At 50.1% G+C, this 17,070-nt stretch overlaps 1 protein-coding gene across 4 annotated transcripts; it reads left to right on the top strand.

Moving 5' to 3' along the window:
* Nucleotides 1–676: 676 nt before the first annotated feature.
* On the top strand, nt 677–16,210 carry NR2F2 (nuclear receptor subfamily 2 group F member 2). 4 transcript variants are annotated; one of them, XM_048519676.1, is made up of 4 exons: nt 677–739; nt 1,164–1,249; nt 10,229–10,756; nt 14,469–16,210. In XM_048519676.1, exons 2-4 carry the CDS (start codon nt 1,207–1,209, stop codon nt 14,741–14,743), a joined length of 846 nt encoding a protein of 281 aa, XP_048375633.1. In that variant the 5' UTR covers nt 677–739; nt 1,164–1,206; the 3' UTR covers nt 14,744–16,210. The 4 variants fall into 4 exon arrangements, with proteins under 4 accessions (XP_048375633.1, XP_048375632.1, XP_048375630.1 ...); XM_048519675.1 differs by having other exon boundaries at nt 691–1,249; XM_048519673.1 differs by lacking the exons at nt 677–739; nt 1,164–1,249 and adding an exon at nt 6,051–8,261 and having other exon boundaries at nt 10,208–10,756.
* The last annotated feature ends 860 nt before the right edge of the window (nt 16,211–17,070 follow it).

The following is a 17,070-nucleotide window of genomic DNA, read 5'->3' as shown; positions in this document are numbered from 1 at the left end:
TTAAAAAAAGAAAAGAATTAATTTCTTCCCATTATTTCCCTCCCTTCCCACCCCACTCAATCGCAGTCAGTGCACAGTTAGAAACTATTATGGGGGAATGCAAGAGAAGCAGGACTCCAGGAAGACACGGCACTAGGGGGTCAACCCACCCACCCACCCCCCGGAAATTTTTCCACCTCCCCCCAATCCTTAAGCTCCAAATATGGGAAGGCAAATTCTTGACTGGTGTTCATGCTTTATTGAAATGAACAACCACAACTGAACTGGTGTGAAAGAACTATAAATAAGTTGTGTGTGTGGGGGGGTCATTTTAAAGTAACTTTGATGGGGGGGATAGTTGGAAAGAGATATGCGGACACTTCACCTATGTCTCAGGTTGTTCAATCCCCTTGTTGGTTTTTCTGTTTAGGACCAGATTATTTTTTCCCTCACGCAAATGCACCCCGTTCTTGGATCCCCCCCCCTTTTATTCCCTGGGGGAAAATAGATTTGGGGGTCTTCTTTTATTTCTTTCTGCTCCGATAGCGCTGGCTGCACCCCCCCGCAGAGTGTGTGTTAATTTGAGGACAGATCTCCTTCCCCTCCCCCCACCCTTTTGCACTCGGGGAGGGGAATCTGCCTGTGTGTCTTTACAAAGTCTTCTCTTCCCAGCCCCAAAACAAGGTGTAGCCCAGCGCCCTTCCTTCTAAGGAATGAGAAGAGAGGCAGAAAAGAAGCATCGGCTACCTTAACATTTTGGGTGGGGGCTCTTTCTCCCCCCCTCCCCCCCCCCACTTTCCTTAAAGGCGAGACGTGCATTCCTCCACTACTGTGGAGAAAACTCTCTCTCTCCCCCCTCCCCATTTGAAGTTAGTGTGTGCATATATAGGATTTTATTTCTTTTTAAAGCAGCATTATTTAGGGGATTCCCCCCTTGGAGCCTTAATGCTAATTTCTGGCTAGACTGAGAAAGATCTTATACTTCCCCCTCTCTCCTCAGCTCCCCCACCCCAAGACAGTAACCTCCTCTCTCTCTCTCTCTCTCTCTCTTCTCTTCTCTCTCTCTCTCAAATCAGTTTGCACAATCGCTTAGATAAACACCAGGAAAAATACGTTTTCACTGCCTAAGGGGGGTTTCTTTTGGCCAACTCCAATTTCTTTTCTCTCTTCTTTTTTTTTTAAAGAAAAAAAATTCTTTGCCTGTCACCTGCCTAGTTAAAGAAGAAGATGCAAGCGATTTGGGATTTTGAACCAGACAAATATGCTTTCGGTATGTTTAATGATTGTTTTAAATTTCTCTCTCTCTCTCTCTCTCTCTCTCTCTCTCTCTCTCTCTCCCTCTCTCTCTGTGTCTCTCTCTGGTTTGCGATTATGCGGGTCTCTCTCACTTTCTCTCTCTCCTTTTTCAAAAGGAAAATGCCGAAGTCTCGGACGTGTTAACTTGCCAGTCCCTGAAATGCAATTCAGGGAACTTTATTTCCAAAGTCTGTGCGTTTTGCCGATCGCGGGTGGGAGGGTGTGTGTGTGGTGTGGGAAGGGGAATACCCTCCTTTCTAAGGTTACGTGGGGAGGGCGAGGGATTGGACGGGGTGGGGGGGACCCCTCTGGGTAGACTCGTGATCAGGAGGGGGGGAATTGTTTATCGGTAAACCCCATTCAGCTTTCTTCTCAAAACATGTTACCATCCTATCTCTGAGTCAGAATCAATCGCATGCTCGAATTTGGGGTAAAAGCAAGGACTGGGGGGAGATATAGGGGGAGTCTCTAAAGCAAAAAGTACAATGAAACTCCTGGCAATCTTAGCCAAAGTGCGGGCTTTATTATTATTATTAGTTGTTATGTTTGATATCGCATATTATCATCGTGGAAACCGCCTGACTTTCGCGTCTTCCCCCCCTCCCCCCACCCCGAATTTCTGATGGATAGAAAATTAAGGGTACTCACCATTGGGCGAAGGGAGGGGGGGGGAAGCGAGAGAGACCTCGGCTGTCAGTCCACCTCCTCGGCGCAAAGTTCTGTCGCTTTTAATTGCGGAGGGGGAAAAACGACTAGTCATCAGGAGGGGGGGGCACTGGAAAATCCGCTGGAAAGAGCCCTGTGGGGGGCAAGAGACCCCCACGCTTCTCCCTCTAAAAAAGAGGGGTTCCCCCCCCAAACGCACCTCGTCTCGCCCCCTCCCCGTCAAAAAAGGGGGGAGGAAAACAAACAAACAAACAAAACCCCTTTTCGGGAGCCAAGGCTGACGCTTTCGCCATGTCCGGCGCTACGCGGGGGCCGTCTTATTAAGTGGCCATCCGTCGGAATTAATCACATTTAAAAAGGGACAGAAGTTTGTTGGCTGGGGGTCTCTCTCTCTCTCTCTCATCCCTCCCCCCCCCTTTCCCCTCTCCCTCGCCTCGTCTGCGCTTTGCCCCCTTTCCCTTTAAGAGCTGCGAGTCTTCGCAGTGGAGTTGCCGAGGCTGGCGAAGCGCTTTCGCTAGGGGGCAGACGGATACTGTAATGCTGCCATCCACACGCAGGTTCTCGGTTCCCCCCCCCCCCCCCAGCGCTTCCCCCCTCCCCTCCCCTTCTCCTCCCTCCCTCCCTCCCTCCCTCCCTCCCTCTCCTAGCATATGTTCTAATTTAGCACTGTAAATTTTTCAGAGGGCCCCGACTCTGACAGCCCCTGGTGATTTTCAAAGTACCACAAGCCAGTGGTTAAAAATTACATTGACTTGAAAGTTCAGAGTCGTACAATGAAGGACCGGCTTCTTGGAGGGGTGGGGGAGAGAGAGAGAAAGAGAGAGACTAACGGGGAGGGGGGAGAAGAGAGAGAGGACTCACTGAGGCTCTTCTCCCACCGACCCCAAAGACACCTCACCCCACGGACTTGACTCCGATGGGTTCTAACTTGACTTCAAAAAGGGTTTGAAGCACTCCGGTCTTTCCCCCTTTTGGAAAGCAAGCGCACAAATAAATGGACCGTGTTCCTGTGTGACTACGGGTCGGGGGGGGGGGGATATAAAGAGCTTCTCACAAGCAGTTTCTTCCTTTAAAAAAAAAATATTAAACTCACTAGAATCTCCCGCCACGATTTCAGGGATTTTGACAGGCGACAACTTTTCCACCTGCCTTCAGAAGCGAAGGAGGGTTTCTTTGGAGGGAGGGGGGCAGTTTTAAAAGGATCACATTTCCCAAAGTGGCACGATAAACCTCGACTGTTAACGCAATAAATAAGGGTAGCCTTTTTTAAATGGCAGTTATTGATGAACTGAAGTGACGGTCGTTTTCTTGAAGGGACCTGGTGTCCTTCCTCTCTCTCTCTGTCTCGTGTGTGCATCTTACTCTTAAGGTTAAAATCCACACGCACACTATTGTTACTAACTGGATTATTTCGACAATTCGGTGTCTTGGGGGGGGGGGGTGCCGCTTCAGCTTTTATTGGCAGAAATAGTTGCTTTCTTCTTTTAGGGTCATTCGGGGAAATTATTAATATGCACACAATTTTTCAAGAGGGGCTGCTTGCATTCGAGGGGGCAGATCCTGAATATACCCTCGAAGGCTGGAAGCTGATCTTGATTCGGGGGTCTTCTTGGGTTGGGCGGAAAGGTGCGAACAGGTTTATCCGCTGCACGTTATTGTGGGTTTTCTTGGAATAAGATTTAAATGGAGAAGTGGGTGGGTGGGAAGGCCATTTTGCCTAACTGGCTACCCCCACCGGCTAGATCAACCCTCTTCCTGTCTGTCCTGAACCAAATGTCTTTTCCTAAATTGTACGCACGACCGACGGTGTTTGGACCGGTGTCAGTGTGTATGGGATTATTCTCGGCATTTCCAGCCGCCCATGGGTTTCTCTTCCCTTCCCTTCTCAATCACAGAGGGGCATCTTCGGCTGTTGACTTGTGGGGAGGGGTTGGGGGCAAAGTCCAGATCAATAGAACATTCCCCCACCCGCTTTGGAATTGACGTATGAAACCCTCAATATTGGTAAGACTTGGGCCGGCTAGGTCAGGTTACAACTTTTCGCGCTTCAGAGCACCTGCGAGTTTAGTGAGAGGCATTTATAGCTGCAGGAGGAAAAAAAGGGGGGTGTATGTGGGAACATGGGGTGGGGGACAGTGTCGAGAGAACACGAAAGTGTCAATTCAGGTAACAAACGCCTATGAAGTTGGAATCTCTGTCTATCCGACTGCATTTGTGCTGTGTTTCTAGCTCGCTATTTTCCTGTTCTCTCTCTCTCAATCAATCTCTCTCTCTCTCTCTCTCTCTCAATATATTTCGTAAGAACTGTGATGCTCTTGATGCTCTTTAAAGATCGGCCAGCTTTGCCCCAAAAGAGCAAGAAAGAACATTAGACATAATTTCCCCCTCCTTAGCCTGGACCAGGGCTTGAATTGAAAACTCATTTCAAACTAAATAATCAAATCATGTGTCAGGGTTAAAATGGGCTATATAATGATTTGATTATACTTCTTTCTTTCTTTCTTTCTTTCTTTCTTTCTTTCTTTCTTTCTTTCTTTCTTTCTTTCTTTCTTTCTTTCTTTCTTTCTTTCTTTCTTTCTTTCTTTCTTTTAACAGAGAGGAAATAGACTCTTTAGCGGGCCCGGAAAAGACCTCTGTATCTTCCTGTTCCAATATACTAAAAGACTGTAAATGTTGAGTGTGCGTTTTTCCTGCCCTGCATTTGATTAAACCCAACCCTGGTGCTTTATCATCACTCTTCTCACAGCATCTGGGTTGGATGTGTGGCCAGTTGTGAAGGTATACAGGCAGCCTGACGTTTTGTGTGTGCGCGTATGTGTATGTGCTGGTTTCTGTTTGGGTTCCTGAGAAGGTAGCTGTTTGGAATGCCTGAGAAGAGACTTCAATAAACAATGAAGTGTACGTATACTTCTCCTGTCGGGTACCATATCCTCTGATGTCTTTCTCTCTCTCACACACACACACACACTGTCCCCATACATTGATAGATGTCTATCTAATGTGTGTGTCAGACAGACAGCCTTCAAAGATTCCTGCAGAGGCTGTGGAAATCAGGTATATCTGCTTCTCTGTCAGGGACTAAGAGGCTGGGACTTCTAAAGCTAGAAACAGAACTCATTCTCATTTGAGACACCCCATTGTAATTCTCTGTCTCTCTAGCATGCAACACAAACACACTTATGTACTAAAGAAGACCCAATCTCTCTGGGGCTGGAAGACCTCATACGAGAAGAAAGGGTGGTGGTTATTTTTTGTGGGGTGGATTTTTTTTTTTAAGTAGCTGGTCGTTGTTGGGCAATTAAAAGTTAAACCCACCTACCTGTAGAACTGTAATCCGAAGTGAGCACCGTTTTGGGTCTATCAGCCACCCAGATCTGGCGGTCTCAAATACTGATTCTGGTCCCCTTTCTTAAGAGCAAACACCTTCATTTCTCTCCTGCACTGCTTCTCAGACGAGATAGCGGAGATAACCTTTCCTCGCCCCCTAAGAAAGCCGCGACTCTCTCTTTCTGCCACCAACCTGCCCCGAATATTCTCAGCCACAGTAGTCAAAAGGGGGCAGGCCTCGCCCCCACTCTTTCCCGGCCCACAGTTCAGGAGGTCTGCTTCCTCAGAAAGCCGTGCCCAGCACGCTGGAAGCGGCCCTAGCTCCTCGACTCCCCGCCAGACAAGTTTATACCCACTTGCCCCACAACTGCAGGGATGTGTTTCAGTGCCATTAGCCTCCTCGCTAATAAATAATCTTAAAACTGCTCCCCCACAACAATGCATGAAACACACGCGTCTTGCTTGGGGTTGCGCTGAGTTTCAAAGCCGGGTTAAAGCCAGAGGGGGAGGGAGGGGAGGGGAGGGGAGGGGAGGGAGGGAAGAAAAGAGGCGAGCTGGATGGGAGGGAGGCGCGCTCGCGCTAGGACCGGGCGGACTCCCCGGGCTCCAGCCATGCCAGCCGCGCACAAGGCTGCACTGCCCAATGAGGGGCGAGGGGAGGTCCGGGCGCTTTTGACCAGTCAAAGGGAGCCTCTTGCCTTATAAGGCGAGCGGTCGCCATGGCAACGTGTGCTAAGTTGCAGCCCGTCGTGTCAAAGTTCACTATATAGAGAGCTCGGGCGAGCGGAGCGCGGAGAAAAGCGCCCGCCACTCTCCCCAGCCCGGCGCCTATAAATCGCATTCACTCCTTTCAACCCCCCCCCCCCCGAAACCCTCCTTAGCATATTTGATCATTGCGATTCTCTGGTCTTTATTTTTCCCCTCCTGTTTCTCCCTTCGCTTTCTCTCCTTCTCCTTCTCCTGCTTCTTCTTCTTTTGCTCCCCTCCCCTTTTAACCCCCTCTTTTATTTTTTATTTTATTTTGTTATTTTATTTTCTCTCGCCAAAGCCATCCAGGTCGCCCCTCTTGCACTCTTGGCTCGCTCGCTCGCTCGCTTCCTCCCCTCCCTCTCCCTCCCCCCCTCCCCCCGCATGCAAAAATCCTGTTGCGATTCTCGATTGTGCCGTTGATTATTTTATTATTGTTATTATTATTATTATTATTTTGGCCCGGCTCTCTTCAACCCCCCCCCCCACTCCACGCTCTCCTCCTCTGCCGCCGCCTCCTCCTCCCCTCCTCCTCCATCCCTTTTATCATTCTTCCTGGTTGGGGGTGGGGGCTCCCGAGCTTGGGGAGAGTTCTTGCTATCTCTCCGGCTCTTTCCCTCCCCCCCCCTCGCTCGCTCGCTCGCTCTCTCGCTCGCTCACCCACCCACCTCCTCCAGCGCCGCCGCCTCCCTCCCTAACCCCCCCCCCTCTCCTCTCCTCTCCTCCCCCCCTCGCCCCATGTGTTGTGCGAGGAGGTAGCTTTGCTAAAGAGACCCACTTGCGAAAGAAACGGGAGAGGCATAAGGCGCCAGCGAGCGGCGGCGGAGGTAGCAGCAGCCCGGAGCGGGCGAAGGGGGGACCCGCCGCCGCGGCCGAGAGACCGGGAGCAGGAGGACCGGCGAGCCGAGCCAGGGACGCCGCGGGAGCGCCCAGGAAGCGGCTCCCTCCAGCCGAGGAGGACCCGCGTGAAGACTTCCAATTGTGGGCGCGCGCAGCGGGCAATTTTTTTTCCTCTTTTTAATTTTTTTTTCTTTCTCGATTTTTGCGCGGGCGTCCCCCTCCGGCTTCCTCTCCGGTGGATGCGTCTCCGCCTCGCCCCGACTCCGAGCCGGGCATCCGATCTCCGCCTCGCCGGCCGTGGGATCTCCGGAGGGGGGGCTCGCCCGCCGCCCGCCCGCTCGCTCGCCTCTCCGGCCATCCGGATGGCTTTCCTGAATGGCTGACCGCGGGCTCCTTTGGATCTGGCCCCCCGGCACCCGCCGCCTCTCCCGCCACCCCGGCCGGCTCCCCGAGAGGGAGAGAGGGGGAGACCCCTGAAGAGAACCGCCCCCCTCTCTCTCCCCCCCGCCGCCCCCTTTTTTGGAAATTTCCCCCCACTTTTCTTTTGCCAGCCGACAATCGCCTGCTCGCCCTCCTCAACTTCCTCCCGCGTCCCCTTTCTTTCTTTCCTTCCTTCCTTCCTTCTTTCCTTCTTTTCTTCCTTTCACTCTTTCTCCGTCTCCCCCCGCCCCTCTTTCTTCCCCGGTCCACTTTTTTCGGGGGGACCGTTTTGGCCCGGAGGAAGAGAGACGCTTCCCCAACACGCCGTTGCGCTCCGAAACCAGAACCGCTTTAAAGGACAGGACCCGAGGAGGCCGACGGCTCGGCCGCGTCCCGCCCGAGAAGGCGCTTGGTCAAGGTGAACTTTTCCTCCAAAGGTGGACGCCACGCTCGCCGGACCTCAAGGTCGCCCTCCGCCGCCAGGGTCGCCGCAGCCGGCCGGGAGTCCAAAGCCACGGGGGGGCGAGCGATTTGGTCAAGGTGTCCTTTAGATATGGCAATGGTAGTGGGCGCTTGGCGAGATCCGCAGGACGATGTGGCCGGCCCGCAGGGCGCGCAGCCCCCCCAAGCCCCACCCGTGCCGGGACCCCCCGCCGGAGCCCCCCACACGCCCCAGACGCCGGGCCAAGGGGGCCCCCCCTCCACGCCCGCCCAGAACAACCCGGGCAGCCAGCAAAGCCAGGGCGACAAGGCGCAGCAGCAGCAGCAACACATCGAATGCGTGGTTTGCGGGGACAAATCCAGCGGCAAACACTACGGCCAGTTCACGTGTGAAGGCTGCAAGAGCTTCTTCAAGCGCAGCGTCCGCAGGAACCTCAGCTACACGTGCCGGGCCAACCGGAACTGTCCCATTGACCAGCACCACCGGAACCAGTGCCAATACTGCCGGCTCAAGAAATGCCTCAAAGTGGGCATGAGGCGGGAAGGTATTGGAATTTCATTTGTTTTCCACCCTGTAGGTAGTCCGGAGGGGAGGGGGGGAGGGAAGTCGGTCTCCAACTTGGGCGCGCGTGGGGATGCGCGTGGGAACAGCGGCGGGTGGGAAGCAAGATGGGGCTTTTGGGGAGGGGGCAATGCTTGTATTTTGCATTAGTTTTTTTGCAACGTCTTGGAGGGAGATGGCGGGGGTGGGTGTCCTCGTTGGCAAGTTGGGGATGAGTTAGGGGTGAGACTGGGGAGGGGGGCGGATGGGAAGAAAGGGGGGTCCTGACCGGAGGAGCCCCTCTCCCCCACCCTCCCCGCAATGCTTCCCAGGATCCTTTCAAGCGGCTCCGAAGGTCTCCAAGCGGAACAGATTTCTCTCTGCAGCCGCTCGGGGTTAGCCAAGCCACAGGCCGAGCTTCGTGCCATTCCAGGGCGCTCGAAGCAGCGTGCAATGCTGCCGGCGACCCTTTGTAGCCGTTCGCAAGACGGGCTGCCTCTCCCCTTCCTCCCCCGACGAACTGCACCACCCTGGAGTAACTCCTTCGCACCCCCCCCCGGTTGCAATCCCCCCCCAATTTGCCCCGCGGGTCCGCCCTCCACGCCTCCCCTTTGCAATCCCGACCCGGCTTCCCCGAAAAGGCCCAGGGCGAGTTTCCTCGTCCTGGGGAACGGAGAGCGAGAGAGAAGCGGGCGGGCGGAGAGTCCTTCCGGCGCTGGGAAGGAGCGCGATTCTCTGGTTTTACATTATTATTATTTTCTTATTCCCTCGCCGCGTTTCTTGGCCTTTGCCGCGGGGGAGGGCCGGGGGAGGGCCCCAGAGACCCCGGCCCCTCCGAGGGAACAGGACCCCGAATAGGGAACCCTGGAAGGCGGTGGCATTTCAGGCCAAAATGGAGCATTTCGCGGCGGCTGATTCAAGAGAGAAAGCAGGCGGTCGCCGGCCGCTCGCTAATGGCGTTTTCCGCCTCTCTCCCCTCGCCGCCTCCCCTGTCCCTGGATTGTGTTGTGGCTTCAGGGCCGTTCCCCTTTCTTGGGGGGACCCCCGGAGCCCCCGCTTCGGCACGGAGTGAAGCGACAGATCGCTCTTTTCGTTCTCCAACCACCCACCCCCCTTTCATTTTCTCCCTCCGTCTCCCTCCCTCTCTACCAGCGCGTACATTTATGAAACAAACCAGAGGCCCACTTTCTACGAGGACGGCCCAGCCGGGGGGAGGGGGGCTTTCGGGGGCTCCCCCCCCCCTCCTAACAGCGCAGATCAAACCTATTTATGCACACAATTCAAATTATAAATCCATGCACACGTAACGCGTTTGGAATCTCTCTCTCTCTCTCTCTCTTTGGAAAGCAAAAAAAAAAAAGCCTTCATTTCTTTCATTCGGAATAATGGACGCTTCGATTTGTTTCTGTACATATTTTTTCCCCTGCGTTTTTTTTTGGGGGGGGTGGGGGGAGGCATTTGGACGAGAGGCAAGGGTTCACCCCCCACCACCACCACATTTATAGATTTTTAAAAAATTAATATTTGAGGCAAATGAGAGATTTTCGGAAGATGGTCGCGGGGAACCGGGGATTGTTTTGGTGCCGAGAGCTCTACCGAGGCAGGTCTGAAAGGGGGTGTGTGGGTTCTTCCGTCGTGTTTACCTTGCTGCTGGGAAGGGAGGGGGGTCACCGTGGCACAGACCTCACCTCCTTGACCCTCCAGGGCGCTTTGATCTCCCCCTCCTCCCCCCCCCCCCACTAGGTCTGGCTTCGACACGTTGGGCCTGTGGGCCTCAGCCGTTTGGGGAAGGGAAGGGAAGAGAAGGGGGCTCTCTCCACACCTGCCTGTCCCCCCTTCCCCGACCCCAGGCGCCTTCACCCTGCCCCCCACCCCCAGACCTGAAAAACGTCCCCCCCCCTTGCCTCTTTCCCCTCTTTCTTCCAGCCGAGCAGATATTAATAGCTGCAGTTTCTTCTTTATTCACTGCAGCCGTCCAGAGGGGTCGGATGCCACCCACACAGCCGACCCACGGGCAATTCGCCTTAACCAACGGGGACCCCCTGAACTGCCACTCGTACCTCTCCGGATATATCTCCCTCTTGCTGCGGGCGGAGCCCTACCCGACCTCCCGCTTCGGCAGCCAGTGCATGCAGCCGAACAACATCATGGGCATCGAGAACATTTGCGAGCTGGCCGCCCGCATGCTCTTCAGCGCCGTCGAGTGGGCCCGGAATATCCCCTTTTTCCCCGACCTGCAGATCACCGACCAGGTGGCCTTGCTGCGCCTCACCTGGAGCGAGTTGTTCGTCCTCAACGCGGCCCAGTGCTCCATGCCCCTCCACGTCGCCCCGCTCCTCGCCGCCGCCGGCCTGCACGCCTCGCCCATGTCCGCCGACCGGGTGGTGGCCTTTATGGACCACATACGGATCTTCCAGGAACAGGTCGAGAAGCTGAAGGCCTTACACGTCGACTCGGCGGAGTATAGCTGCTTGAAAGCGATCGTCCTCTTCACCTCAGGTAAGGCCTGATGCCCCCCCCCCAACCCTCCCCCAAGAAAGAAGCAAAAAAAACTCCAGAAATGTTGGGGGGGAGAGATAAAGAGAGAGGCCCCATTGCCAAGGGGTTGAGGTCAGGCCCCATTGCCAAGGGGTTGAGGAAGAGAGAGAGAGAGAGAAAGAGAGAGAGTGAGCAGGTCAAGGGGTTGACTCCACGAGAAGTCCCTCGCGGTTGCAGTAGGCTTTACTCTCGAGGAAACCTGGCCCGCCCAGCACTTGGAGAGGGGACGGGGGTCAAGGAAAGGATCCAGGAGCAGAGCGTGGGGCCTTCGAGAGAATATCGAGCGCTGCAATATTTTTCTACCTTCTATGGGGCCTGTGCCCAAAGAGACAACCAAAATATCCTGTCGTTCATATTCCAGACAGAGCAATCGTCCTGTGGTTGCCAATCCATAGAATAACTAGGGTGAATAACTAAAACAGGCTGGTTTAAAAAACACACACACACACACTTATATATTTAAAAATAGTGCAATTGCTGTCCAAACTGAGAGTCTCTTAGAGGCACACAGTGAAAAAGGGCATAAAAAGAAATAAGGTCACAGCGAAGGGTCGGTCGAGTTTGGGAAGGCGAGACAGTGGTTTAGGATTCCTTCTTTCTTTTGGGGTGGGGGGGGGACTACTGGGCCTTTCCTTACCAGTAGTCAGAGGGTCTTTTGTTTTGTTTTTAAAAGCCTTGGTTGGAGCTAGCAATAATAAAGTCCCTCAGCTGGAAAAAAAAATTTCTGAGTCCCCCCCCCCCCTTTCTTAAGAAAAGCCATAGAAGTAGAAGAGGGTGTCCCTGAAACAATAAAAAATGCAAAGGCAGAAAGAGATTTCCTTGCCAACTTTTCTGCTGCATATAAATAGCACGACAGTTATAAAACAATAATGGAATGTATGATGAAATCTAATTAGCCCAGGTTCAACCCAGGTGAATAATACATCCGATATTAACTCTGGAAGACAATCGTTTCAAGGGCTTCTCCCCACCCCCAACCCCCCCACCCCCACCCGCTTCCCCTTCCCTTCTTTAAAGCAATAATTCACTGGGCCACCTTACTGGTTTGTGCAGAGGATTTTTTGTGTGAGAGTATGAGTGTGTTTGTGTGTGTGTGAAGTTGTTTTGCAAGTCAGGGTGAGCTCCAGAATGAGGCCAAGCGATTCAGGGATGCCTGGGGCCAGACATATTAATTTATAATCGGAGGATTTTTTTAAAAAAAAGAGGAAGACGTCTGTGCCTGTAGAGTGTGTGTGTTTGTGTGCTTGTGTATGTGTGTGTGTGTGTGTGTGTATTCAAGTAGATATCCAGGCCTGTCTGGGATGAGCAAACAGGCCGAGAAAACTGTGGCAGGGAAGACGCACAAAGCCGGACAATTCGCTCCTTGTTGTGTTAAGGGAGGTCTGGGGAACTCAAGCGCTTTCCTGGACTTTGTCCAAAATTTCGGTCGTGACCCAACTTCCGTTTGTTATATTCCTGCCGCTTTCCACCGTGACACCCTCTTTCCCTGCCCGTCCCAATTACGCCAAAAAGGTGATCGATTAGACAGACACCAGACCGAGAAAGGGAAACGTAAGACGCTGGAAAAAGAAGTTTTCCCTCTATAATATTCCCCTTTGCTTCGTGGGGGCTTTTTTTTTTTTAATTACTCCTGCTAGGCCCGCTTCGCTTACTTAAAGCTTTCCTTTTCCAAAGGAATTATTATTATTATTATGTTTGCTATCACAGCTGCCAGATCTTTAGCTGGTTGCTGGCCTTCCATTCCCATTCGAGCCTCACCCAGAGGCCTAGGAAGTTGTCATGCATCCGCCTGTCGTATTCCTGCGGATCCCAGCAGGGCCGCCTTCTGAATCTGACAGACGTTGATTTTTTTGTCGATGTGAAGATGTTTCCAGCGCTGCTATTAATTATTATCATTATTGCTATTGCTATTAAGGTCAATATCTGAATGGGAAATTCTGCTCCGCTGTTTTCAGAAGTGGCAAATTTATAGCTGTTTGTAAAAGGTGCCTGGCTATGTAAATTGCCTGCCCAACTCAGATAAAGCGGTCTGTTATCTGGTTTTGTGGGGTTATAAAAAAAAGGGGGGGGGATCGGATGCGGGGAATTTGCCTGTTAGGCGCCCCGATAGCTGCACGTGCGTTGGAAACACCAAGAGAGGCATCTACTATTTACTGGCGGTGTAGCCCTGTGTGTCTTTGCAGCAGCGTCTACGTTATTTTCTAATGGCTTTCCAAACATGCATGTGTTAGTACTTTGACCATGCAGCTGGATGGGGGTGGGGAGAGGTCAGGTCAAAACCGGAGTAAAAGCGGTTTCTGATCAAAAGGAAACTCCTTGTATTTCTTTTTTTCCTTTTTTTTTGCCTGTGAGGAGGAGGTCAAGGGAGGGGGGCATGATAAAATACAAGGGGATTTTTTAAAATATATACATATATGTATCTTAGTTAAAGGTGAATCCAAACCCTCTGCCTCTTTCCCTCCTGAGTTCTTTTTAAACAAAATAAATGTTTGTGTGACGGGGAAAGAGAGCGAGAAGAAAGAAGACAGACAGAGAGAGAGAGAGAGAGAGAGGAGAGCTGGGGACACAGAGAGAAACAGCTCTAATGAAGAGAGCGATCACAGTGTGCTTGGCTGCTTTTGAATAGGCTAAACTGACAAGATCAGTTTTAAAGGACCACTTACATCATTTTCAAAGACGGAGGGAAACCACGGTGTCTCTTTTAGGGAGAATCGCTTCTTGGGTGCTCAGTTTCATTAGGCTAAGCTGAGCTCCGAAAGTGTGTGGCTCGCTCTTTTTCTCTTTCTTTCTTTCTCTTTCTCTTTCTCTCTCTCTCTCTCTCTCTCTCCCTTTCTTTCTTTCTTTCTTTCTTTCTTTCTTCTTTTCTTTCTTTCTTTCTTTCTTTCTTTCTCTCTCTTTCTTTCTTTTGTACACCATTATTTTCTGAAAAGGGTGTCTTGGAAGGGGCTGAGAAGACGCCCTCCGCTCTGCCCCCACCTCCTTTCAAGCATCCCAAATGTGATGAAAAACCACTCCAGAAGTTTAAAACAAAACAAAACAAAACCCTGACACCCAACTCAGCAACTCAAGGCAAAATCCGAGCCGAAATAAACCTCATACATCTTTCAACACGTGCTGAGCTCTGTACAGTGAATTTAAAAAAACCCTAAAACACCAGAAAGCAATGCGGGATCCCACGCGTGTTTACTCAGAAGTAAGGGTGACTGTGTCCAACCAGGCTAGCTATCACAGGACTGGATCTGGTCTCTAAGAAGATCCAACTCTTTGGAAGTAAAATTAATTTCCCTGAGGGTCTGGGTAGGAGAGCCGAAAGCTAGGGTTAGAAAGGCGCGCAGTCAGGCTTGACCCCTCGATCCGAAGAGGTGTTAGGCGGATGTAAAACCCGTGATTCTATCTGACTCTTCCTAGGGTCGCCTCTTTCCAGCTCTGCCGTTGGTCACTAGGAAGGAAGGCTACTCAATTTTAGAGGGAGATTTTTAAAATATATTACTGTTCTTGTTGTTATTATTATTATTATTATTATTAAGGAGCTGGGGTTTCCTCTATGTCACCTGGGCACATAACCTTTTGTTATTATTATTATTATTTTCAAGGGAGGGAGGGGGAATGCAACGTGTCTCAAATTGATGATGGCTCCCCCACCCGCCTTTCTCTCTCTTGCCCTGTCTTCTAGATGCGTGTGGTCTCTCTGACGTAGCCCACGTGGAAAGTTTACAAGAGAAATCGCAGTGCGCGTTGGAAGAATACGTTAGAAGTCAGTACCCCAACCAGCCGACTCGCTTTGGGAAACTGTTACTACGTCTTCCGTCTCTTCGCACCGTCTCTTCCTCAGTCATAGAGCAGTTATTTTTCGTCCGTTTGGTAGGTAAAACCCCCATAGAAACCCTTATCAGGGATATGTTACTTTCCGGAAGCAGTTTTAACTGGCCTTACATGGCCATCCAATAAGAATATATATATAAATATATAAATATATTGGTGAAGAGAGGAAAGAGAGGAAAAAAACCACAAATCAGAAAAAAATGGAAAAAAATTTAATGGGAATGGATTCAGAGGATTTGCGAGTGACTCTTGGGGTCTGGCGGTTGTCTGAAAGTCCTTCAGCTAAGAAAGGACGTTTCACTAAAAGAAGAGACTAATTGGAATGGACTGTGAATTAAAAATAAAAAAAAGACTCGAGAAATGAACTTTTTACAGAATGCATTAAAAAAACACACACATCTCTTGTCGCTCAGAAGTTGCTTACCGATTTCGCTTTCTCTCTTTTTTTTTTCTTTTTGAGTTGTTGGGGAAAAAAAGAAGGAAAAAAGAAAAGAACACGGTTTCCTTTTTTTTCGTTTTGTTGAGGGGGGAGCTGTGAAACTTTGAAACACAATTTCTCGCTTTAAAAAAAGTGCATTTAAAGGCAATCTGGAGAAGAAAAAAATTTATCAGAACCGGAATGAAGTCTCTTTCGCTTCCCCCCCCCTCCCAAATTATTAATTGTCATATGTTGTCTGTGTATCTATAGCCTTTTTTTTTCTCCTGGTTTCAAACCAGTTTATTCTGTGGTTCTATAATAATTTTGATATAATCTTGGCTTTTTTTAAAAAAAATGTGTATCCTTAAAAATATATATATATGTTCTGAAAGAATTAAAACTGTCTTGGAAGGCTTGATGAGAAGAATGTAAGGACGCAAAATTAAAATACCGTTGCCCAAAGCCAGTAGGGGGAAAAAAATGGGAACGCACTTAAAACTGGTCAATCGCATTTAGCTTCAAGCGACCACAGCTATTATTATAGAGACCCCGGAAGAGCCACATCTAACTCCCCCCCCCCCCGCCTGTCTAGGTTTTTTTAATATAAATATTTTAAAGACAAAAAGTGAATTTGGGGAGGGAGTAGGGATTTCTTGGAGGGAGGCAGAATTGTGTCTAAGACACAACACAGTTTGGGTGAAAACACACAACCACACATATGCACACACAACAGAGAATCATCACGAAGTGAACTTTTTTTTGGTAATTTGAATGAAATTGGGTTCGACTTAGTTGTTCTGACTTGTTACCGAGTTCCTCTATCTGTTTGTATATTTGCAAGCCCTTTGTATTATAATACCTGTTGATATTTTCCCTTTTTTAAAGAAAAAAAGAAAAAAAACCCATCGAATTCAGCATGACAGAAAGAGAAAAAAATTCCACCTGCTGTTGGCACTTATAGATAACGTGTTTGATTCAGTATCTTAGAGTTTACAGTTTTTGTGTTTTAAAGAAAAAAAAACAGAAGGTTTTTTTTTAATTTTAAGTGAAACATTTCTGTATACTGTAAAAGTTATAATAACTGAAAACTGTTTGGTCCAGTCTTTGTGTGTTATATTCCAAGGAAAAAAAATTGAAAGTATTCAGAAATTAAAATATTATTTGATATCTGTAAACTTGTATGACTCTCCTAAATGCCTGGGTGGGTCGGTGGGTGGGTGTGGGAAGAATCCTACTGTTCTCCTCTTAAGAGTTTTTGGTCCTTAATTAAATAGATGCTGTATGGTCAGAGAGGGGTCTCACCCCCCACCCCACATGCTGTGATCCAGCTTCTAGTAGAAGAGGTTTTCCACTGATTCGGAAGTAAATGCTGAGGAGGACAGAAGGTACCTAGGTCTGCAACTTGAGATGAGACCCCCCCCCCCCTACATACACACACCTCTTGTTAAAGTCAATGAAAAATGGGGGGGGGCGAATAAGATGGACTGTTCTTCATTCATTCATTCATTTTACTTTTTCTGCCCCTGCCTGGGTGGGAAAGAGGAACGGACAGCAATAGGTCAGGATCAATATGGTGTGTTATGTATTTCAGAATATGTTATGTACCTATATGTATATATATATATATAATTTGTTTCTAATGAAGTGGCTGTTGTGGCGAATCTAGGTCGGTTGCTGGTGAGGGGAGTCGTCTTTCCGTGGGGTAGACCTGAACAATAGCTTTGAAATTGTTCGCTATTGATTGTGGGGGCGATTGTGACCCAGAGATCTTATTCTTCCAGGACAGGGCAAGCATGTTTGGTTGGCGTTGTTTTAGGTTCTCGATGGAAATTCCCATATGGGGTTGGGGGGGGGAGAGGGAGAGGGGGGGATCACATGACAGAAAGTATATTATCGGGAAGAGAAAGAGAGGCAGCAACCATGATAATGGGACAACCTCCCCATAGCACAACTCGAGTAAAATAACTTCAGTAGGGCCATTCCAGAAAATCACTCCGGTGAATCCTTTGAGACTGAGTAGAGGGATGACTCCACA

The sequence above is a fragment of the Sphaerodactylus townsendi genome, linkage group LG17, assembly GCF_021028975.2.
Source record: "Sphaerodactylus townsendi isolate TG3544 linkage group LG17, MPM_Stown_v2.3, whole genome shotgun sequence".
NCBI classification, from domain to species: domain Eukaryota; kingdom Metazoa; phylum Chordata; class Lepidosauria; order Squamata; family Sphaerodactylidae; genus Sphaerodactylus; species Sphaerodactylus townsendi.
Note: the sequence above shows the minus strand (reverse complement) of the source record. Positions and strands in the feature narration are given on the sequence as shown.

Coding starts and splice junctions, on each gene's coding strand:
- NR2F2 (XM_048519673.1), top strand. CDS start 7,829: ATGGCAATGGTAGTGGGCGCTTGGCGAGATCCGCAGGACGATGTGGCC. Junction 8,262..10,207: donor AGTGGGCATGAGGCGGGAAG/GTATTGGAATTT, acceptor TAATAGCTGCAG/TTTCTTCTTTATTCACTGCA. Junction 10,757..14,468: donor GATCGTCCTCTTCACCTCAG/GTAAGGCCTGAT, acceptor CCTGTCTTCTAG/ATGCGTGTGGTCTCTCTGAC.